The 19,201-nt window shown below is 34.5% G+C and overlaps 3 protein-coding genes and 1 pseudogene across 6 annotated transcripts; 3 read left to right on the top strand and 1 right to left on the bottom strand.

Annotated features, from left to right (window-relative positions):
• Positions 1-340: 340 nt before the first annotated feature.
• On the top strand, positions 341-6,026 carry LOC146953278 (DNA-directed RNA polymerase III subunit). 2 transcript variants are annotated; one of them, XM_085708506.1, is made up of 10 exons: positions 341-413; positions 476-570; positions 687-756; positions 787-819; positions 1,045-1,161; positions 1,265-1,312; positions 1,887-1,936; positions 3,196-3,306; positions 5,533-5,587; positions 5,709-6,026. In XM_085708506.1, exons 2-10 carry the CDS (start codon positions 484-486, stop codon positions 5,723-5,725), a joined length of 588 nt encoding a protein of 195 aa, XP_085564632.1. In that variant the 5' UTR covers positions 341-413; positions 476-483; the 3' UTR covers positions 5,726-6,026. The 2 variants fall into 2 exon arrangements, with proteins under 2 accessions (XP_085564632.1, XP_085564631.1); XM_085708505.1 differs by having other exon boundaries at positions 687-819.
• A 2,217-nt stretch (positions 6,027-8,243) lies between these two features.
• Positions 8,244-11,310, top strand: LOC146953277 (Pentatricopeptide repeat (PPR) superfamily protein). The gene is made up of 2 exons (XM_085708503.1): positions 8,244-10,691; positions 10,786-11,310. The coding sequence occupies exon 1, from the start codon at positions 8,446-8,448 to the stop codon at positions 10,531-10,533; it is 2,088 nt and encodes a 695-aa protein (XP_085564629.1). The 5' UTR covers positions 8,244-8,445; the 3' UTR covers positions 10,534-10,691; positions 10,786-11,310.
• On the top strand, positions 10,932-13,545 carry LOC146953276 (disease resistance protein RPM1-like; annotated as a pseudogene). The gene is made up of 3 exons (XR_015025012.1): positions 10,932-10,940; positions 11,460-13,133; positions 13,406-13,545. The product of XR_015025012.1 is annotated as a disease resistance protein RPM1-like (transcript).
• Positions 13,546-14,121: 576 nt separating this feature from the next.
• Positions 14,122-19,027, bottom strand: LOC146953275 (G-type lectin S-receptor-like serine/threonine-protein kinase At4g27290). 2 transcript variants are annotated; one of them, XM_085708501.1, is made up of 7 exons: positions 17,372-19,027; positions 16,997-17,113; positions 15,511-15,683; positions 15,219-15,429; positions 14,885-15,122; positions 14,643-14,793; positions 14,122-14,550 (listed from the first exon to the last, which is right to left on the bottom strand). In XM_085708501.1, the coding sequence occupies exons 1-7, from the start codon at positions 18,648-18,650 to the stop codon at positions 14,266-14,268; spliced, it is 2,454 nt and encodes an 817-aa protein (XP_085564627.1). In that variant the 5' UTR covers positions 18,651-19,027; the 3' UTR covers positions 14,122-14,265. The 2 variants fall into 2 exon arrangements, with proteins under 2 accessions (XP_085564627.1, XP_085564628.1); XM_085708502.1 differs by lacking the exon at positions 14,122-14,550 and having other exon boundaries at positions 14,642-14,776; positions 17,372-18,844.
• Positions 19,028-19,201: the final 174 nt, after the last annotated feature.

Here is a 19,201-nt window from a genome sequence, read left to right as displayed (position 1 = left end):
TTTCCAGAATTTTTTAAAATTTTTTTAAAAAAATCAAAAATGCCACGTGTACCCTAATAAAAAAAAATAATTATACGGTCAGCGCGCCACGTCAGCAGAATCTGCTGACGTCGCATGCCACGTAGGAGATTCTGCTGACTCAACTGACTCAGGGGGCAAAACCAAAGAATCTCCATTTTACAAAGACGTAATCTAAAATTTTTTTTTTCCTAAGGGGCAAAACCAAAAGTCACGGGGTAAAAGCCTATTAACCCTTATACTTAATTAATCCATAAATTGTAACCAAAAAAATAAAATAAAAATTAATCCATAAATAAAAAACCCTGCATCCCTAACCCGCAAGCGCAAGCAGAAAGAAGTTACCGTCGTGACGGGCACCGTGGTGCACACCTTCATCCCACCGTTTTCTTCAGGTATCTCTCCGTCAACCTAATTTCCTATTACGTGAGTTTGAATTCTGAAATTCGAATTTCAGCGTCGTAAATGGCTGGCAGAGGAGGAGGATGGGGATTCCGTGGACGTGGAAGAGGCGCATATGTCCGTCCAGTCCCATTTGTTGTTTTTCCCGAGGTAACTTTTTTTTATTTACTAGTACTACTATCAATCAATAATACCTTGTAGACTCTCGTCGTGTCTGGTGTCCGACATGTGTCAGTATCTGTTTGCTGTTTAATCTGATGCTACAGGATATTAACTTGCCTGATGCTAAACCCGGAGAAGTGGATGCTTCTATGAGACGGTTATGTAAATTGGATCATGAGTTTGATAATTTTTTCAGATCTGCTCCTTATTTCTTGGAGGAGAAGGCACAATTCAAGGGTATGGATTCAATTCAATTGCTGTGAGATGCTCATTACAAATTCTGATTTCAAACACGCATAATTCTTACCAAATTACAATTAAAGTGGTGACAATGACATTGGACAAATTTAGGCATACTGCATCTAGAATGTTTTCAATGCTTATATGGCACCGTATTTGTCCTACATATCTGCCTCCTCCCTTACTTAACAAGTATACTGGCTTTTCCTGCTTAACTGTCAGGGCGCAAAAGAAAGATGCACGTACAAAGATTCTCTGACAAGAAGAAGACCAGCTTTACTCGTGATTCTCTGCCACAGGTTTTAGTTTACGACGAATTTATTAAGGAGTTGGTTCCAGGTATGAATAATGGTTATATATCTTGTGGAAAAATCTTTCTAGTTTTCTTTATGCGTTTTAGTTCCTGGTAACTAATGATTTAGACCTAAATTGGTAATTTCAGGTAAAACTATGGTGAGCCGGAAAAAACGTACATGGAACCCAGAAGAAGGTGATTTCATATGACCTTTTTCTTTTTATTTTGTTAAGCTATTAGTTTTCTGCAAATATGTGTAAGTTATTCAAATTTGAAGAGCAGGATCTATTTTGGAATTGCACACCTGCCATTCTACTGAGTATTGATTATTCCATGTACATATGGTTTTGCTATTCTAGTCTAGTCTATATTATCATGGGATATTATCCATGTTATGAGGTGGATCTCTGTTTACTTATACTCCCTCCGTTTCAAAATGAGTGTCGCTTTAGCCAAAAAAAATTGTTTCAAAATGAGTGTCGCTTTCAGTTTCCAATGCAATAATAACTTTTTCCTTTCAATTGTACCCTCCAATTAATACTCTGCACACTACTTCCAAAGTATTACTTTTAAAACTAACCAATAGTTAATAAGGATAATTTGGTAAAATAATCATTCTCTTTCTTTTAATCATTGCATTTCTTAATATGTGTGTAAACACCTAAAACGACACTCATTTTGAAACGGAGGGAGTAATAAAGGTAAAGCCTTTATATATTTTTATGTATACTGATTTTTATGTATACTGATCAAGATGTTTGTGTGGCAGGTCAGAAAAAATTGGCGGCAATGTTTGATGATATAGAGAAGAGTCGCCTGGTAGAGCACCTATGCCTACAATTCTTTCCTTTATTTTTTTAATTTTTGTTTTCTTCATTTTAACACTTCCAGTCCTTTTTTGATTCCTTAATTGATTAAGTGTGAGTTACTGAGTAATATTGTGTTACGAGATATGGATATGGTGACAATGATTTTCTGATTTCTTTCAGCTCCAGTACGGGACTTGGGATTAGACTTTGAATTGAAATCTGTAATTCTATTTTCTAGGTTTAACATGCCTTTATTTTTTTTTTACACAGAAGGTTTGGAATACCCTTTAAAATTAGAATTCTAATTTAAAATGTCCATGTATTTGGGATAAATTAAATAAAGCTCTTCTCAACTTCTTTTTTTATAGTTCCTAACAATAATTTTTACTTTTTTGGTTTTTACATGACAAATCTTAGTATAGTTAGTATTTTACTGGGCTAGGGATTTGATCATCCTCCTCCTTATCTCTCAATTCCTTAACTTCTCCATCCAAACCACCAATCTAAGAATCAACCAGATCCAGTCTCTGGCCAACACATGTATGGTGTTATACGTTATAGAGCAACCTTAGTTTAATACTTCGACAGCCACCTGTCCACCTCTGCTGTCAACCGCCTGTACATCAACACCATTTTTTTGTTATTACTGGCGGTGCCTGTTCCCTTTATTATTGTCTTCCCACTGTTATCACTTATCACCAATGTTGTTAATTGTATGAGCTGCCACTGCTACCAGCACGACGCTACGATTGACACAACTATTCATTAGCATCATTACCATCTCTGCTAGAACAGTAAACTTCACAGAGAATCGAACCCTTGATCATTAGTTTTTGTAGTAAGATTTTCTTGTTTGATTTACGTTGTTGGGTTACCTACATTTTGTCCGGTGAAATCCTTTGCTGACGATTCTTCCACCTTTAGGGGAAATTGTTAGGATTATAAAATAAATGTAAATTGGAGTAGTTACGAATTGTTAGAGTAAGTTAGTTAGTTATTTGTTTTGTAAGTTAGTTAGCTAGGTTTAAGGTTTAGTTAGATTTCTATCTTCTGTTATAGGTTTGTTGCTATGGTTCTTTACCCATTATCACTTTCTCTTTGTAACATATTGCCTATAAATATAACCTTCCCTTAGAAAAGGATCTTTGGCATGTATTTTAGTTATAATTGGTTTTTTAACGAGTGTAGTAGAGCTTGCTCTCTTGTTATTTCTTATTTCTTAACTAAAAGCCTTATTTCTTTGGAATCCAACTCTTGGGTTCGTAACAGGAAGACAGTAAAAGAAAAAAGGAGGAAAAAGATGAAGAAAGTGAAGATGAAGTGGAAAATGAAGAGGGTAACGAGTCCGAAGATGATTTCCAAGATGGTGATTATAATCAGGTTGGTTCCACTCTATCCTCTACGATGATGTGTTAATTTTACCATTCTTGTACTTGTGAAAAGAATATGTTGCATTTGTAAAGCTCACCCCATAAAATTTTCAAATTGAAGTTCTTCGAATATATATATATATATATATATATATATATATATATATATATATATATATATATATATAATGAAGAAGTCATCCAAACTGGCAAAATTTAGTGATGCCAAATTCAATTGAAAATCAACTCGAAAATTGAAAAAGAATCAGATATAGATTAAGGAATATACACCATGTTACAAATCCTCAAGAAATACATTAGCTTGAAAAAACAAAAGAAATGATAATTTTCTAGCATAATGATTGCAAGAATGACAAAGACATAACCAATAGTAACATGACAATGTCTCTTTTAAACTCAGAAGCTAGCATCTAGAATACAAAACAAGCAAAGTTCAGCCAAACTGTAATGAAGAACTATAAACACAAAATTATTGCTACGCTATTATTCATCACAGAAAATTCAAACCTGATCACAGTGAAGCAGAAAATATAAGTAAATTATTATATTGAGTAAAGCAAGAGCAAAAACACAAAAATAAAATATCACATGATTGAAATTCCAAATTTACAATTAATTAGAAACTGAGAAATAGCCACATGAGTTCCACAACTACATAAGGAAGTCTAATATAAAAGAAATGAACATTTAAAACTTCAAAACATAAAACTAAGCATAAATTTGAATAGAAAGAAAACATGAGTCAGACTAGGCAATTCAGCTTTTTGATATTTATTTTCCAACACAAATTAAATCAAAGCCAGCCAACCATGTTTATTAAAAGTGCCATAGGTTTTATAGAAACCAAACCATGTGCGTGTCACATGAAAATTTCAATCTTGTCGTAGCATAAATTATTTCCATCCCCAATGGCGCTGTTCATGCTACAAAATGGCAGCCTTGCTTGCATCAAACATATCAAAACAGTCGTACGATGAGAAAACTATATCCAATGAATTCAAATCTCTAGATTGCAACTTTGAAGGCACCTTTTTAATTTCAGCATAATAGATAGTGACCGTACCTAACAAATTTCAAGCTCTACCTGCTCAAGTTTCAAGCTCTACCTGCTCAAATTTCACTCAGTAAATGCTATCGGTCTTATACAAATAAAGTACATGTTCTCCACATTGTATAAATGAAACTGAAGCTATAGAGAGAACTCTACAATTAATAATAAATAACAAACCCTGTACACACAGTAGAGAATTGCAGGAGTGGAGAAACCTCCATTGGGTTCTCTGAATCAAAACCTGGAAAAGATTGAGTTATCCCAAACAATATGTCGCAAGTACGAAATTGAAGTTTTAGCAAAACCACAGTTGGTCTGTTTTGAGAAAAAATTGGTGGTTCAATAAACATCTCAAAACCGTCTCAAAATATGAAACATGGTCCTCTACGGATTGACTATAGACCAATATATTGTAAATAAATAGTAAACTTCCTCAAATATGACATAAGCATTCAATAGTGGCATGAAAGTAGACGGGGCATTACACGTACCAAATGTTATGTTTATCACTTCGAGGGCAGTACTTTCATAAAAGAAAGAAGCAATTGAACAATTCAGACTGTTAGTATTTCTTGGATTCCATCATAAGAGACAATTTCTCTACATAGACAAATATCATTACAACAAGCAATTGAACAATTCAGACTGTTAGTATTTCTTGGATTCCATCATAAGAGACAATTTCTCTACATAGACAAATATCATTACAACCTGTATAGCTATGCTTTCTTTGAAATTTTTGAAGTTGAGTCTATAAGAGAATCTAGCATTTGTATTACAAATATTACACATACTACTTGCCCATGTGAAGGAAAAGAAATCATAAAACAAGACTTGTTAAGAGCGTAGACTATATTACACTTGGCATTTGTTAATATGTATGCACTACACATTCGTCCTTTGACTCACATAACAAACCTATCTCAGCATTCAATGTAATATGTTTGTAAAATTGGATTTTAGAAATAAGGGAGTAATGTGGGGCATCAAAGAATTATCAGTAGTTTGGGGACATGGTTGAAGTTTGAATAGTCACTTCACTTTTTTCCCTCTTCTTTTTTGTTGAGTGTGTTTTATTTATTCTCCCATATGAAGCATTCAATTGCTAAGATTTGTTTTCATTTTCGTATTACAAGGAGAACTAACTAAATTAAAATTTTGCAGAATGAGTACTTTGACGACGATGAAGACGATTATAATGTTGATGATACTGGGCCTGGTATTATCACTTTACTGGTTCAACGCATTTTTTCATTCATTTTGCCATCGTATTCCAAATTACAGCTTCGTAATTCTCCAGCTTAACTGCTACGTAATACGTATATTTTCATGTATTGCAGAGGAAGCTGAATTCTAAGCTATCTATATGGAGAATGATTGTTTACTCATCCTGTGGATGCTTCTATATTAGCATGGACTATTGCTTCAAGGCTTTTACTTGGCCGCTATATGAAATTATTTGATTTAATGACATCAGTGTCTACTTTCTTGTAAATCCTTATGTAGTTGATTGAGTAGATGAATAAGTACATTTTGGGTTTGCTTATTGAGAAGTTAAATAAGGTAATCTTGGGTTAATTTGTACTTGGGACCTCTTGCTGATGATAATATCTTATTTCATCATGCATCCTAGGAATTGGGTTTGGTTTCTTCTTGCATTTCCACATTTCCTGCAATCTGGCACTACTTGGTTTTGCAATAATTGACTTTAGTGTGTTAGTTTGATTTTATTTTTTTAAAAAAATTAGCTTTTGATTAAATGATGTTATTTTGGGATTTGGTCCTAGACTCCTAGGCCATATTAAGGAATCACGGATCATAATTTTATTTCGGTGATTCGATTTGTTTCCTCACAAATTTCTCTCTGCCAAATTTAGCTCCGACAAAAAATAAACCCAATTTCGTTCCCGATATTTTTATATGAAAGCAAATTAGTTTTTGATTCATTATAACACAGGGACTTTGTTTCTAATATATAACGTCAGGGACTAGTTTGAGTTTGTTTTGTGTAGAACTAAATTGGACTGAGAGAATGTTAAGAGATTAAATTAAGTCTTCCTTTTTTTTTTTTTACTGAGAAGTGCAACATTTGATGTCTTTAACATTCTCATGACATTTTGTAATGCAAAATTTCCTAAAGTTTTTTATTTGTTGGAATTTTTTTTAAAGGTTATTTGTTGGAATTTAATTGGTCAAATTAAAAAATACTCCCTCCGGTCTTATTTACAAGAGAAGTTGACTTTTTTCATACATTGAATAATGTATGTATCTAGCCAAGAACATAAATCAAATACTCTCTCTGTTTCAAAATGAGTGTCGTTTTAGCCAAAAAAATTTGTTTTAAAATGAATGTCACTTTCAGTTTCCAATGCAATAATAATTTTTTTTCAATTGTACCCTTTAATTAATACTATGTTACACTATTATTTTTTTCTTTAATGAAAAACAAACCAATAGTTGATTAGGATAATTTGGTAAAATTGCTATGGCATTTGACTACATTATTACATTCCTTAATCTGTGTGCAATTGGCTAAAACGACACTCATTTTGAAACGGAGGGAGTACATAAATTATTAAATGTATCTAAAAAGTAAATTGTCTTTTGTAAATAGGAGCCGAGGGAGTATGAATTTTAAGATCCTAACTCGATTAAATCCATGATTCATTATATTAGAGGACTAATTTGTCCGTAACTCAATGTTTTAAAACCTGGGTCATTAATCTATCCAATTAAGGTACTGGATAACTGGTTGGACCGTATGATTATTGACGTATAAAAAAATAAAAAAAATATATTCATGACTTGAATTCCACAACTATAATTTAATAGAACCATTAAAAAATTAATAAACATTCACATTAAAAGGACAGGCCCTCGTTATACTCATGTTTATATATATTTTTAATTTGTACATATGTCTACATTTTTAAAAATACATTATAACATAGGTCTATTTTTTAATTAATACACCTGTCTATATTTTTAGGCGTTAATTAATGAGTCTTTTTAGGTCTATTTTTTTCCCTCAAAAAAATATTCCCATCGTATTTTAATATATATTATTAAATGTCATTATTTGTGTCCTCGTGGGTTTAACTCAATTGGTATGGACAATGCATAATACATGTAAGGTCTGGGGTTTGAACTCCGACCACCACAAAAAATTCTATTATTATTATTTGTAAAATTCCATTATTATTATTATTATTATTATTATTATTATTATTATTATTATTATTATTATTATTATTATTATTATTTGTTCTGCAATTTTTCTTAATATCAGTGATAAATTTTTGTGAAAAAAAGTAAATCATATATACATTTTTTTTTTTAATTTACTCATGTAAACCGGGGAACCAAAAATGAATAAAGATTAAAAATGAGTGGTAAAAATGAGGATAAAAGTATGTTTTGACAAGTTAAGTCAAATAGTACTTTGATGAAAATACATTTGAATCTAAACCAAATAATACTTTTGTTAAAATGCCATAAATGGACAAAATAGTGCATAATGTCACTTGAAGAGATTATAATAGTGTAGGAAAATCCATATTATGATGTGTACAAAGTGCCCGTCTGTCTGGTACGTGTAAATTGTAGTAATCAATGTATTTTTAATAAAATTTTGATTAAATTGATTTTGAACCATCCACACCTTCGATCTGATTGATTCGACCGACCAATTCGAGTTTTTTTTTGTAGTGACCGGGGTTTGAACCCTGAACCTTACATATATTATGCATTGTTCAAATCAACTGAGCTTAAGTCACGAGTACGGACCAATTCAAGTTTTAAAACACTATCTAAATTTATTAAATTAAAAAGACTATAAAAACATTAATAAACATTGTTAGCAGGAGTGGTGATGTAAGCTCCACGAGTTGTCGAAGAGTTGTGAAAAAATGAAAAGAACCTAAAAACACACGTTGGGGGGTTTATGTTTATGAATGAGAGAGCTTCTTCTACTACTCTCAACCCGCCGCCACCACCACCGTCGTACAGTTTCCGGCCACCATCACAACAACCACAAAAGTGGCGGTGGCTTTTCATGGCATTATCCTCATTAAGTCAATGACCCTCTCATTCTCATACAGAGCTTCTTCTACAACCTTCTTCTCTAAAACCATAACCCTTTTTCTCAAACCCCATTTCCGATTCTACCCTTTCTCCACAAACCCCCAAATCGATAACTCCGTCAACCCCCATTTCCATTCCGCCGTTACTCAACCTGAATTCCTCCTCCGTGTTCTCAACTCCGTTAAACACCGTCCATTAACCGCACTTCGCTTCTTCCGTTGGGTTGAAAAACAACCTAACTTTCACCGATCCGAAACCTCTTTCGTTGCTATTCTCGATATTCTTGCGAAAAACGGGCTTATGAAGCCTGCTTATTGGGTTATGGAGAAAGCTATTGAAGTGAAAATCGACGGCGGTGTTTTGGATGTTTTAGTTCGTAATGGCGGTGGTGGAAGAAATTCAGAGGTATCTGTTAAGCTTTTGGATTTATTAATACGGGTTTTCGCGAAAAAATTGATTTTGGAGAAGTGTTTGATGGTTTTTAATAAAATGATAAATAATGGGTTGTTGCCTGATGTTAGGAATTGCAATAGGGTTTTGAAATTGCTTAAGGATAAGAGTATGGTGAATGAGATGGAAGAGGTTTATAGTGTAATGATTAAGTGTGAGATTAGGCCGACGGTTGTTACTTATAATACTATGATGGATTCGCTTTGTAAAGAAGGCGAAGTTGGTAAAGCGGTCGAGTTTTTGGATGTGATGCGAAAGTTTGGGTGTGATCCCAATGATGTGAGTTATAATGTTTTGGTGAATGGGTTGTCGGGGAAAGGGGAGTTTGAGCGGGCGAAGGAATTGATTGAGCAGATGTCAATGTTGGGACTTAAGGTTTCGGCTCAGACGTATAACCCTTTGATTCGTGGGTTTTGTAAGAAAGAGATGTTTGAGGAAGCTAATGATCTCAGGAGGGAGATGTTGGGTAGAGGAGCTTTGCCTACGGTGGTGACGTACAATACGATTATGTACAGTCTTTGTAGGTTGGGAAGAGTGAGTGATGCGAGACGGTATTTGGATGTTATGGTAAATGAGGATTTGATGCCTGACTTAGTTTCGTATAATACTTTAATTTATGGTTACAACAGGTTGGGAAACTTTGCGGAGGCTTTACTGTTGTTTAGTGAGTTAAGATCTAAAAATCTTGTTCCGAGTGTTGTGACCTATAACACGCTTATAGATGGTGGTTGCAGAACAGGGAACTTGGATATCGCCAAGGGGATGAAAGATGATATGATCAAACACGGGCTTTGTCCTGATGTGTTCACTTTTACAATTCTTGTTAGGGGATTTTGCCAGATGGGGAACTTGCCAATGGCTAAGGAACTGTTTGATGAAATGTTGCGTAGAGGATTGAAACCAGACTGTATTGCTTACACGACTAGGATAGTAGGTGAACTCAAGCTTGGTGATCCATATAAGGCTTTTGGCATGAAGGAGGAAATGAAGGCCGATGGCTTTCCGCCTGATTTAATCACGTACAATGTCTTAATCAATGGGCTCTGTAAATTGGGCAATTTTGATGACGCAAATGAACTCGTGCAGAAAATGCTCCGCGAAGGTATTGCTCCAGATCATGTGACTTATACTAGCATCATCCATGCTCATTTGATGTCTGGGCTTCTTAGGAAGGCTGAAGAGGTGTTCTCTGATATGTTAAAGAAAGGTATACACCCTTCTGTTGTGACTTACACAGTTTTGATTCATTCATATGCTGTTAGGGGAAGGCTGGATTTTGCTAAGAAGTACTTCGATGAGATGCAAGACAAGGGTGTTTCTCCAAATGTGATCACCTACAATGCTTTAATCTATGGACTTTGCAAAGAGAATAAGATGGATGTTGCATACAATTTATTTGCAGAAATGGAATCAAAGGGTGTTTCTCCAAATAAGTATACATACACTATTTTGATAAATGAGAACTGCAACTTGCGGTATTGGCGGGACGCTTTAAAGTTGTACAAGGATATGCTAGACAGAGAAATAAAGCCCGATTCATGCACACATAGTGCACTAATGAAGCATCTAAGCAAAGACTATAAATTGCTTGCAGTTCGGCGTCTTGAGAATGTAATTAGAGAGGGTGAATAAACTTTGATGTAAAGATGAAGAAATGATTATTTGTTATTTGGCATTCCCACATGGTAAATGAGTAAAAGTGATCCCTACATTTGGATGGGTTTTACCTCATCGAGGTGTAAGTTTGCTATGATGTGACCGTCAGACCGTGTATATTTTTATCTGACACGGTACGAATTCCTTTTTTCCTCAGATGCATGGTACCTTGTGTTACTAACTACCATATTCCCTTTAGCTCTTTACACATTTCCTAATTTTTTTCAGGATGAAGATGCCAACGGTTGTTTCCGATGATTAAAAGGGGCAGACTCCAACTATTTTAGCCTTTTTACAAGTTAAATTTTGTGACTAGGCGATACTTGGAAGAGTGTGGGTTTTATCAATTTAGATTCAAAGATACGTGACACTACATGTCAAAGGCAAGTGGTATACAGATGAAGCATAATCCTCACTCAAGATATTTCAAAGAATTCTATCACACAATTATACCCCATTTTTTATTCATTTCTTAGTCTTTTGGGTAGAAAAGATTTTTTTTTTTTTGACACAGTGGTGCTTATTCTTTGCATCATAATTGTGATTATTATTTGTATCTGTAGTGGTACACATTTTTTACACCAAAATTTGTATACGGAATGGAAAATAAAAAGTTTGACCTCTTCTGTACAAGGGGGTCATTGAATGCAGAACAACTTTCTCTCTATTGTATTCTATCCTGCTATTCACTTACATTTTTTTTGTTCGTTAATATATTTTTACCAGTTAAATGCTACCAATACATTATCTGTATCTTAGCCCTGCTTGATTAGTGTTTTAAAATAGAAAAGAAAAATACTTGTTTGAGCATGTTTTTTAATATCTTTCCAGATCTGTTGTTTTTTGAGTTTGCTTTTTGATTAATGTTTTAAATATTTAGTGTTTTCTTTTAATCTGTTCAGAAATGATTACAGCTTCCTTTGGCAATTGTAGCCATTGGTGGCCTACTTTCAACAAAAGAAAAACAATGATTGTTACTTAGTTATGATGGCCTACCTTACTATACTTGAAACCATGCATTTTGTATTTTGGTGTATATCCAGAGGATGCTATTAATCACAGGAGATTAACTCGACATGGATAGCTGAAGTGTTTGTTAAATCGGAAGAGAGAAGAACTCCAGAGCAAGTTGCAGAGGAGTAATTGTCTGAATTGATTCACAGAAGTCTTGTTCAGGTCTCAAATGTGGGCTTTGATGGAAAAGTTCAAACATGTCGAGTCCATGATTTACTGCGGGAAGTGATCATTAGAAAAATGAAAGATTTAAGTTTTTGTCATTGTGTGCGTGAAGATGGTGAGTTAATTGCGGTTGGACAAACTAGACGCCTATCTATAACCACTAGTCCCAACGATGTGTTGAAGAGCAAGAACAATTCACATTTCCGTGCTATTCATGTTTTTGAAAAAGGTGGATTCTTGGAGCCTTTCCTGGGTAAATTGTGTGCAAAGTCTAGAGTTTTGAAGGTACTTGATATGCTAGGTACATCGTTGAATCGTATTCCTAAAATTTTTGGGAATCTTTTTCACTTGAGGTACGTAAACCTGAGGAATACAAAAGTACAGGTTCTTCCTAAATCTGTTGGTGAGCTACAGAACTTAAGAGGCAATGGATTTAAGAGAAACACTTGTGCTTGAAATACCAAATGTTATAAACAAACTGACAAAGTTACAAAATTTTCTTGCTTTCCATCGTAACTATGAAGAAAAATATTCTGTTTTGGGCTTTACAACTGGTGTGCTTATGGAAAAAGGTATTAAAAACTTGACTTCCCTTCAAAATATGTGTTATGTGGAGGTAGATCATGGGGGAGTAGATCTTATGGAAGAGATGAAAATGTTAAGGCAGTTAAGAAAGTTAGGTTTAAGGCGTGTGAAAAGAGAACTTGTGAATGCATTAAGTGCTGCAATAGAAGAGATGCAACACCTTGAATCACTTAATATCACTGCAATTGCAGAGGATGAAATTATTGACTTGACCTTCATGTCACCCCCACCCAAACTTCGGTGACTTCATTTGAAAGCTAGACTTGAGAAGTTGCCTGATTGGATTCCAAATGTTGAGTGTATTGTTTAGATAAAGCTAGCTTTATCCAAGCTGAAAGATGATTCAATGCAGTCACTGAAAAACTTGCCAAATCTGCTGAAGCTCTCTGTGGGAGAATGCCTGTGATGGTGATAATTTGCATTTTCAAGATGGAGGATTTCAAAAATGGAAAGAACTGATTCTTAGTCACTTGAATGGAGTGAATCATATCCTTATAGAGAAAGGAGCTTTGCTCTCTCTTGAACATCTTAAATTGGAAAAGATCCCCCAACTAAAGGTGGTACCATCTGGCATCAAACACTTGGACAAACTCAAAACCATTGACTTAGTTGATATGCCAGATGAGTTTGTTAAGAGCATTGATCCAGATGAAGGACACGACCACTGGATTATCAAGCATGTTTCTATTGTGGTCGTTTGTCAATGGTCTGGCCCAAAATTCTATGATTATGAGATTAGCACTATTAACTCATCCTCCAAGGAGTCCTGAGCAACTGAGGATGCTAAGATGTCTAGCTAGCTTCAAAAGAAGGTACCTTTCCTCTGATCAAACAATGATTCTCCTATTTATCTTTGCAATTCCCGACTTTTTCACTATTCTTTCTCTCATACATCTTTTTAGACGCGTTTTTAATATTTTAGAGATGGGATGAACAGATACAAATCCAATTGGCATACCACAAACTGAATTTTTAATAAAAATGGCTTAGTTTTTACTTTTTTAAAATTACTAGACTATGAACTGGATCCTCAACATCCGTCTAACTAGTCTATCCAAATCTTGGTGGTTGGATCAAATTTCAGCTCAAATCCAGCATCAAGCATTTTGTAGGATGGACTGGAGGGCTGCAGAAGATCCCGACTGACAAGATAAACACAAATTTGCTGCATATATCTAGCCAACCCATCTAATTCTCCGGCATTAATGACCAAGATTTGGCTAGAAAGGCAGAGGTTATGGACTTTCTCATCCCAAGTCTCAGATTCTCTCCATTAATTCCCAATAAAGTTGTTTTTTTGGAATTTTTGAGGTATAGTGAATATGAACTCTGAAATTTGTCTGACGGAAACGGTTACTTTTCATCAACTTGATATTGAATTTTTTAGGAGGGTTCTCCCATAACATAGGTTATGCTTCTAGCTTTGTGGATTTTGGCTAGTCAATTGAATTGTAGTTGCTCTTATATTACTAGGGAGGGAACTTCAGTAACCAATGCTCTGGCCATAAATGTGCAGAATTCCTCCACTTCTTATTTCTCTTTTTCTAGTTAGAGTTGCAGCTGGTTTTTGTTATTCACAGATGTTGATGTTTTGTAATTGATTGTCAAGGGTTCAGGCCCTCTCCTGTTGGTTTAATGAATTTTGTTGCTTGATCAAAATAAAATAAAATAAAGTGGAACAGTATAACAATAAACTATAAGTAGCAAAGCTTACAGTTGCGTGCGTAAGATTATTCAATCAATTAAATCTACCTCTAAAAAATTTGATATGATATTCTTGAACAGAAAATTGCATCACACTGATAAAGAAGACACAAACTGTGGTCTTTAATATGCTATATAAAGGTATTCACAACAAGTTCTGTACATGTTCAAGTATCAAATCAACATTAATCATTTGAAGCTATATTAGTATAAACATTAATCGGTTTGAAACTTCATATTTTATCTTGCCTCAAAAGTTGTAATTGACATCTGATTTGACGTTGGCGATATTGGTTTAGGTAAGGCCCTTCCAGTATAAAATCCCGGAGCTTTCGGCTGAGACAATAATTTCTCACCATTCAACATTAGAATTACAGATGACATGTCTGGTCTATCTCCCGGTTTTTCTTGTGCGCACAACAACCCAACATGCATATATCTTAAGATTTCAGAATAATTGATTGTTTCAAGTAAGTGCATATCAACTATATCCATTGCCATGTTTTCAATCCAGAGTCTCCATGCCTATGGAAATGAAATTTTTAGAAGTCACTTACTTTTAATCTATTATGATTTGACACAATTCAAATAGGTAAATGTATATTGATTGCACTTACATGGCCTAGAAGGTTGAGAGAGTGTTCTGGATCATAAAACACCTTAATCTTTTTCCCGCTTATTATCTCCAATATTATTACTCCGAAACTAAACACATCTGATTTCATGGAGTAACGGCCATGCACAGCATACTCTGGAGGCATGTAGCCACTGAAAGCGTTGATACATAAGGATAAGAAAGAAAGAAAAAAAATGCTTGTATATATGCTATACGCTGAGTACAAAAAGAAGGTAAACTTACTATGTTCCAACCAATTTCCTTGTTCTGGCTTCAACTTGATCTCCACAAAAAGTCCGAGCCAGACCAAAGTCTGAGATTTTTGGATTCATTAGGGCGTCTAGTAAGATATTGCTTAACTTTAAATCTCTGTGAATTATTCTAAGTCTGGAGTCTTGGTGAAGATATAGAAGTCCTCTAGCAACGCCAGCAATAATATGGGAACGCTTCGACCAGTCCAAGAGTTTGCTTCTAGTTTCATCTGGTTCATTTCACTTAAATGTTTAGCATACAACTTGCTGTAATGAAAATTAGATAAAGATATTTTAGGGAAAAGTCAAACAACAAAGGCACAGACCAAAGATGAAGTAGTCTAAGCTCCTATTGGGCATGTATTCATAGATCAACAATTTTTCCTCTCTGTGAATACAACAACCAAGAAGCTTCACAAGATTACGGTGCTGAAGTTTTGCAATCAACAAAACTTCATTTTTAAATTCCTCCAACCCTTGATCAGACATTTTTGAGTTCCGTTTTATGGCTACCTCTTTTCCACCTATCAGGGTACCCTGAAAACCATCATTTGGAATGCTTAATGAATCATATTTTTTTTAGAAAATTAACATGTTAATGGAATATGGCAATGTTACCTTATAAACTGGTCCAAATCCACCTTCCCCAAGTTTATTTCTGCTAGAAAAATTACCAGTTGCTTTAACAATGATTGGAAAACTAAATATTGGCAGATCAGGCTCTTCTTTCCTCAACCTAAAATATTTTTTCCTCCATTGAAATGGTGTAAGATGATTTACTCTCGGCGCCACTGAAACGTGCAAGATGACAATATCAAGATATTAATTACTATTACAAATACAGTCGACAATATTTCTTTCTGGAGCAAATAGTCACTTTAGTCCCCGATTCTGTATCTCGCTGTCGCATAGGTCCCTGACTCAGGATTAAATACAAATAAGTCTTTGACTTTGCACTTCCGTTATCACTTTAGTCTCCGACGTTAAAAAAATCTGTTAAGTGATGATGTGGCGCATATGAGGTGTCACAGGGACCAAAGTGAAAGTAGAAAATGGTCACTTTGATCCCTAAACCAAAAATCAATATCCCCAAATTGAATATCAAATCCCTAAATCCCTAAATTTTAAATCTTTAAATGTCATCTAATTATCTTTTTTGTTCAAAATCAATCTTCCATTAAACACCAACCTACTGTTAGGTCCCTGACTGTGCATATTTACTATCAGTTAGGTCCCTGACAGTAAACACGAAATTTCACTAAAGTCCCTGGCTATTAGGGACCTTTTTGGCTTGAAAGCTGATCTTGAGGCAATGATATGTTGGGATAAGGTTTGGAGTTTTATAGTAGTGCCATAGTGTTGTGGTTCTGTTACCTCTTTCTCCCTTTAGTATATAATGACATCAGGATTACATATATAGAGAAATGATTTATGAATGGTGTGTTTAATTATAATCCCTGTAAGTATTTTAGAGTTATAGCTTGATTTTTGATGTGTCTTTCAACCACAATATCCACAATAATCAAGAGTAATAGATGCTAATGGATTTGCTAATTCATTGTCAGGGACCTAACTGATAGTAAGTATGCACAATCAGAGACCTACCAATAGGTTGGTGTTTAATGGAAGATTGATTTTGAACAAAAAAGATAATTAGATGCATTTAAGGATTTAAAATTTAGGGATTTAGGGATTTGATATTCAATTTGGGGATATTGATTTTTGGTTCAGGGACCAAAGTGACTATTTTCTACTTTCACTTTGGTCCCTGTGACACCTCATATGCGCCGCATCATCACTTAACAGATTTTTTTAACGTCAGGGACTAAAGTGATAACGGAAGTGCAGAATCAAGGACTTATTTGTATTTAATTCTGAGTCAGAGACCTATGTGACAGCGGAGTCAGGGACCAAAGTGACTATTTGCTCATTCTTTCTGTCTCTATTTTTGGCAATCTAAAATATTAGAATATGTACAAATACCAGATCAATTTTGAAACTTTTCAATACATGCGTTGTAAATAAAAAAGTCATCATAAACATAATTAATATGGATGATTGCATATTGGCATCAATTGTTGTTATAACCACATACAAAGCTTACCTCTCTTTATAAATATTATTATGCAAGCACATGTTAGGAATCCTGAAATTATCACGGCAACTGTGATCCGTATCAACTGCTGCTTCTGGTTTTCGTTGCTGTTAACACCAACAACATCTGACAAATGCAACACACAATTGATTGAATTATAAAAGTCTATAACAAGTTTCTCAGAAGCAGTATATATGTAGAGCTAAGTCACAGTATTTATCTTTTTTCCTTTTTATGAGCCACTTGAGCATAACACTTCATGTTGCAATATCAGAATGTTTTTTTTTTTAAAGTTCTCACTGCAATATCTGAATTTAGCAGAGTATATCGGAAAGGAAATGCAAGATAACCAAAAAGTAAGATGAAAAATAAATATATATTTACCCAATTCCGAAGAAGGGACTTTGATATAGAGATCTTGTCCCCACTGAGAGAATATTCTCATGTCAACCAGATCATCAAACCAAAGCAAACAACCACTTCCTCCATTTCTGATATCCGCATTTGTATAAGCCGTACACGAACAATTTTTCATACACGCTTTTTGACATTCCAGCAGGCTCATGTTTTTATTGTACCATGATGAAGATGTGTCGGGCAATTTCATTTCCCTGTACTTCAAGAAGCCAGTTGTGGAATTGTTATCACAAAAAGACTTAATTTTCGGAACACAACCACTAGACCAATATGATATATTCCATTGTTCTGGAAACTTAGGAACATAACCTTTTAAGCATTCACATTCAGGAACGTTTCCGTCCATATTGCATACTGAATTTGCACCACACATTGCATAACTATCACACGAATCTTCCATGCCAGTTTCGATCACTATCCTATCGCTTGTTTCACTTGTCCAAGCTAAAGCATGCAAATTTCCCATAGGGGAGAGTGCATAAATTGACACCACAGAGCTATCAATGAGTTCATACCAATTATACACTTCCTTGTCAGTCATGACAAATTCATATCTTTGCTTTCGTTTTAATGCTTGTATTGGATATCCGGTAAAAGTGTGACCATTCCATGATCCTATTCTCAATCTTATCACCGATCCCTTCATAACAACTATTTGAGGATATCCTCTAATGTCCATATTTACCGAATAATCTCCCTTAGCTGGATCATTTGAACTTTTCCACGATGAATAGAACTTATTTTGACCGGTTATTAAGTTCCATCCAAGCATCATTCCCGGCAAAAATGTATCACTTGGATAGTCAAAACTCTGCCACAAAATATTGTCTGCCGAATTTTTCAACACAAGATTTCCTGTGTCCATGAGCTGTGCAGTTATTGAATTTTTCGTCGGTTTGTTTGAATCATTCGAGGACCAAATGGTATTGTTTGTGCCGTTGAGAATCATAAGAACACCATTTTCATTGAGCTTTAAGACTCCTAAATTATTTTGCACTGGTGTTTCTCTGTTGGCCACCCAAACAATAGTCAAAGGAGTTAAATTTTTGTACCATATACCTAAATATCTTCCTCTTGAATTTCCTGGACTAAAGAAACCGACTTCAAAAGTTCCATGTGCTGAAACCAAAGTCTGGCCATCTTGGATAGATTGATTCAGAGATAAAGTGTCAAGTGAAGTGGTTGTTCTCAAGCTGGAGGATAAAAAGAACAAAATTATGAAATCTGCGATTCTACTATCAACCATTTTATTTGATTCTAAACAGGATAATTTATGGTAGAAGGAAAAAGGATGACAGAATAGTAGTAGGATGGGAATATAGTGGACATAAGAGTACAAGGATGCTTGATGGTGAAGCCATTTTGATAATTATTTGTCCGACTTGGTCTTAAATTTGATTTTCACCTCAAATGAATACATATCACATTTTTTTTACAATTAAATTTCCAAAATAGTATATAACATTCTTATATGAGAACAAATTAGTTCAACTTTTATAATAAATTAATAATTCATGTAAAAATGTCAAAGACTAATGTGAGTATTTATTTTTCTTATGAATGACTAAACTTGTCCGCTAAAAAATCAGAAAGGATTAAATTGAGTTCAACAAGTTAACACTTACCATGGTTGACCAAAGAAAAACAAAACCATAGCATAGGTATGAGAAAATTATTGTATGTTAGTCAACTTAACTATAGAGACCAAGGAAACTGTCATGTCAGAATTCCAGCCGCCGGTCTCTCTTTCAACGTTAGGTAGGACATGAAAATATAGTCTTTGTTTGTAGGTTGACA

This window comes from Medicago sativa, chromosome 1, assembly GCF_051527215.1.
Source record: "Medicago sativa cultivar Bolivia chromosome 1, Bolivia_mono, whole genome shotgun sequence".
Classification (NCBI taxonomy): domain Eukaryota; kingdom Viridiplantae; phylum Streptophyta; class Magnoliopsida; order Fabales; family Fabaceae; genus Medicago; species Medicago sativa.
The sequence above is the reverse complement of the archived record's forward strand: the minus strand, read 5'-3'. Positions and strand labels throughout refer to the sequence as shown.